Source organism: Morone saxatilis, unplaced genomic scaffold, assembly GCF_004916995.1.
Source record: "Morone saxatilis isolate NCDOM2014 unplaced genomic scaffold, NCSU_SB_2.0 Contig12, whole genome shotgun sequence".
In the NCBI taxonomy this organism is placed as follows: Eukaryota; Metazoa; Chordata; class Actinopteri; family Moronidae; genus Morone; species Morone saxatilis.
In genome coordinates, this window is record NW_023339674.1 from 7,109,692 (window position 1) to 7,113,594 (window position 3,903).

At 37.8% G+C, this 3,903-nt stretch overlaps 1 protein-coding gene across 1 annotated transcript in view; it reads left to right on the forward strand.

Annotated features, from left to right (window-relative positions):
* ak4 (adenylate kinase 4) overlaps window positions 1-3,068 on the forward strand; it is a 6,197-nt gene extending 3,129 nt beyond the window's left edge. Inside the window, exons 3-5 of the mRNA XM_035653902.1 lie at window positions 551-723; window positions 1,891-2,009; window positions 2,924-3,068. Of these exons, the coding sequence (XP_035509795.1) occupies window positions 551-723; window positions 1,891-2,009; window positions 2,924-3,050 (419 nt within the window). The 3' untranslated portion in view covers window positions 3,051-3,068. The remainder of the gene's footprint in view (window positions 1-550; window positions 724-1,890; window positions 2,010-2,923) is intronic.
* The last annotated feature ends 835 nt before the right edge of the window (window positions 3,069-3,903 follow it).

Below are 3,903 nucleotides of genomic sequence, written 5' to 3' on the forward strand. Positions count from 1 at the left end.
TTTGTGTTTAGTGCTAATTAACAAGCAAAATTAAGATTACCTGCTCAACACCAGCGTGTTAGCATTGTCATTGTGCACAAGTTAGCATGCTGATTTTAGCATTTAACTCAAAGCACCAAAGGGGCTTGCATCACAAAGCTGTCAGCGTGACTGTAAAATCTGTAAAATCTTCTATTGTCTCATTATTACTGCTGGTGGTTCGTCCAGGTCATGTAACGGAGAGCATTGTTTTTTTAGCAAGTTCATTCATCTGTACATAATCTTGTTATTATGTCACAGCTATAGGCCATTACACTGGAAACAGCTTGAGTCCAAGTTTATTTGCAGTAGGGTACTAATAAGCAAACAATTAAACAGGAAACACACTATGTATGTATGAAACTGTGAAATGCTCTATTATTCATGTGCAGTACGTCTTCCTTATGTTACTGACTCACAATGACGATCATTAAAAATGCAAATGCAACACAGTCTTATAATTGATGACATAAAACTTGAACTGTTGCTGGTTGACGATGTCTCACGCAGTTTCCCTCGGTTCTTTGTCTAGGTTTTCCCCGGACTCTGACACAGGCCCGAGCCCTGAACAGTTTGTGTCAGCTCGACTTGGTCATCAGCCTCAACATCCCCTACGAGACTCTGAGGGAGAGACTGAGTGACCGCTGGATCCATCCAGCCAGTGGTAGAGTCTATAACATGGGCTTCAACCCGCCACGAGTGCAGGTCTGTGACAGTATACAGTGCTTAAAATGTGCTGCTTGGCATTTAGATTTCTTTGTGGCATTTTATTGATTTCCTGCAGGTCAGTTTTGTCCTTTGAGTTTCTTCCTCAAAGGATTTGTGTCAGTGGGTTTTGGAGCTGGATTTAATGTCTGGCTTCAGCAGGGTGGAAGCTTGTCAAAATGAGCGATTGGAACCAGATGAAGGACAATCTCCTAACTCATTACCCCAACCTCCTGCACAACAGCAACACTCCTGCAGCTAGCTATTTGGCTTTACCAGGTTCCTATTGTCGCACGGATGTAATTCACTACTTCATATTGTTGTCTTTCTTAACCAAAATCTGTAGTAATAACCTTTATTCATATGGTACTTTATAAAATGCTTCAAAGACATAAGAACTGATTAACCAATAATCATACTTACAAGTATATAAAACATACATTATAAACACAAACATTTACATGTCCAATATGCAGTAGGAGACAACTTGTGTCCTGTAGTTAAACTCTTGAAGAGAAACATTCTCATCTTCATAGATTCTAGATTTTTCGATTAAGGTGAAGAAGTAATTGTCATTTTAAGAATTTATAACTTGTTAATTTAGCAGGAAAACTATTATTTGAAGCATCTTTAATTAAAATAAATTAAGTATTTAGTCTAGATTTAAAAGAGGATACTGTTAGATTATTCCAGAGATTTTGGTGCCCTGACAGCAAATTGCCTCTGGCTCCAGTGTACCTTCTGTATTTCTTACAGCCTGTGTGTACCATTGGCAACGGTATGGCCCCCCTACAAGAAGTTAGTTACATAATAACGTTTGTGTGCAGCCTTTTTTCTATTTATTAAAGAGAATGCACAAAATAAATTTTTTTTCACATTTTATGTGACATAGGAGCATTGATACCAATCACATGATAGTACCTTAAGTTGGCTATAAAATTTTTGCATTAATAATGGCTGGTTCAAGCAGCAACTGGAAATATTTACCAAATTTCATGACCATTGCATATCTGAACCCCAAAAGATCCTGACATTGACGAAGTAATGACAGCAGATATGTGTCTACCTGCAGCATGAGTTATATTTTACTGTGTTGTGCTGTAATCCTCTGTGATGGGATTTCAGTGTTGACCTTTCTTGCATTGTTGTATGTGTGACCTTCCCCAGGGTAAGGATGACATCACTGGTGAGCCACTGATTCAGCACGATGATGACAAACCAGAAGCCCTGATGGCCAGACTGAGACACTACAAAGATGTGGCCAAGCCTGTCATAGACTTATACAAGTCAGTAAATAACTCCCTTTCATTGGAAAACCTACACTATTTTAAGTAGTGATTTCCCTGCAGGCAGCCATCAGTGTCAGTTCTTGCTTTTAACATATAGAATATCAGATTGAAACTCTATTGAGATAGCTAATCCAACAGAATTACCATAAAGCGGTCTTTAGTTTTCATGTGCAATGTTGCACATAGAAAATCAAACCCAGATGTTAAACAATAACAAAACTTGCAAAGGATAATGTCAATGTGGTAGCTTCTTGCATTAATTATTTCTCAAGTCTAAGATGTTTTTTGTGATCAGTAGTTTATTTTATTCTATAATAAAACCAAAAAAAAGTGATCAGAAGAACACACATTTCTTGGACAGTCATTTGATGTAATTACACTAATATGAGTTGCATCAGTTCGTAATGATAATTTAGATTTGTATAAAGTTAAAGATAGACATACTTAAAGGGGACATCCACCAATTTAAACCCGCCAAGCTCTGTTGACACTGCATATGTAAAAACAAGTGTGTTGGTCAGGGGTTAAAGACTACAAGTTTGAAAATGCAAAAAAAAACAGGATATGGGGAGTCAGAAAGAAGTGAGCTCACTGGACCTCTGTAGACCGCTTCTCATATCTGCTTGAGGCTAGTGGCTCCTGGCTATGTGCTACATTAGCCACGACTAGCATAACACACCCAAATCTCTGACTGTTGTTGGTTGAGTTGCATTATGGTTAATGTAAGTGTCAGTTTTGGTTCTGCTGCATCGATTTTAATCTTTTTTTTTAGAACTGTCCATCGTGAGTCTGACAACGTTACAGGAGTGCCATGTTAAATAGACTTCTCCTTTAACAACAATCAATCAATAAATATTTTAGTTTATTCTTACCAGCATTTCTTCCTATTGGTCTCCTATTTCTTCACTAAGGTCACAGGGAGTCCTGCACTCATTTTCTGGTACAGAGACGGACAGGATTTGGCCTTATATCAACTCCCTCCTCAGCACCAAGATGCACACACGGCCATCGGATGCCTTCCAAACCCAGACACCCTGACACGTCTCTGAATGAAAACACCAGAGGGAAACATCAAGAAGCTGCCAGAGGAAGTGGGGTGATGTTTCTACTTGCTGTCCTCAGCTTTGAGTTTCCTCATTAATAATGAGGTTTAATGAGTAATGGACAAGGTTGCTGATCAAAACTGTAGTCGACCAACATATTTGTGATTCACTCACTTGTTGGTTTTTTAAATTGATGGTTTTGGGCAAAGCTTTATTGATTGTGTTGACTTACGCGTTATTATAGTGAAATGTCCAGATATTTCTAGGAAATATCAAAACTGATCATTTATGTAAATCATAGTTTTACACAAGCACTCAACATGAAGCAATTCTTAAAAAGAAAAAGAAGATAAATCAATGCAATTGTTCCAGTTCCCACACATTGAATTTAAATTATAGCTCATTTAGTCAATCTGTGGTAACCAGAAGTTAAAGAAAAAAGTAAATAACATATAGAAAGGATTCCCTTTATTGTAGTTCTCCAGTATCAAGATTTTATTACTAGAAACCAAAGCTAACTCCAACAATATTTAACCAAAAAGACAGAATATTAAAGGACCAGTGTGTAGGGTTTAGTGGATTCTAGTGGTGAAGTTGCAGATTGCAACTAACTGAACACTGCTCACATCTGAATTTGAGGACCTGAGAATTAGAACCGGCTGTGGAGTGTGTAGGAGAAACTACAGTGTCAGCGAAACTCGCAAAAATGGCTTTATCTACAGCTAGCGTTTGGTTTTTCCAGGAAGGCGATTCGCAGCATCTGTAGATAAAAACTGCTCATTCTAAGGTAACGGAAACACAACATTTCCTATATTTAGTTGACTATATGCTAATGAAAACATACCTAT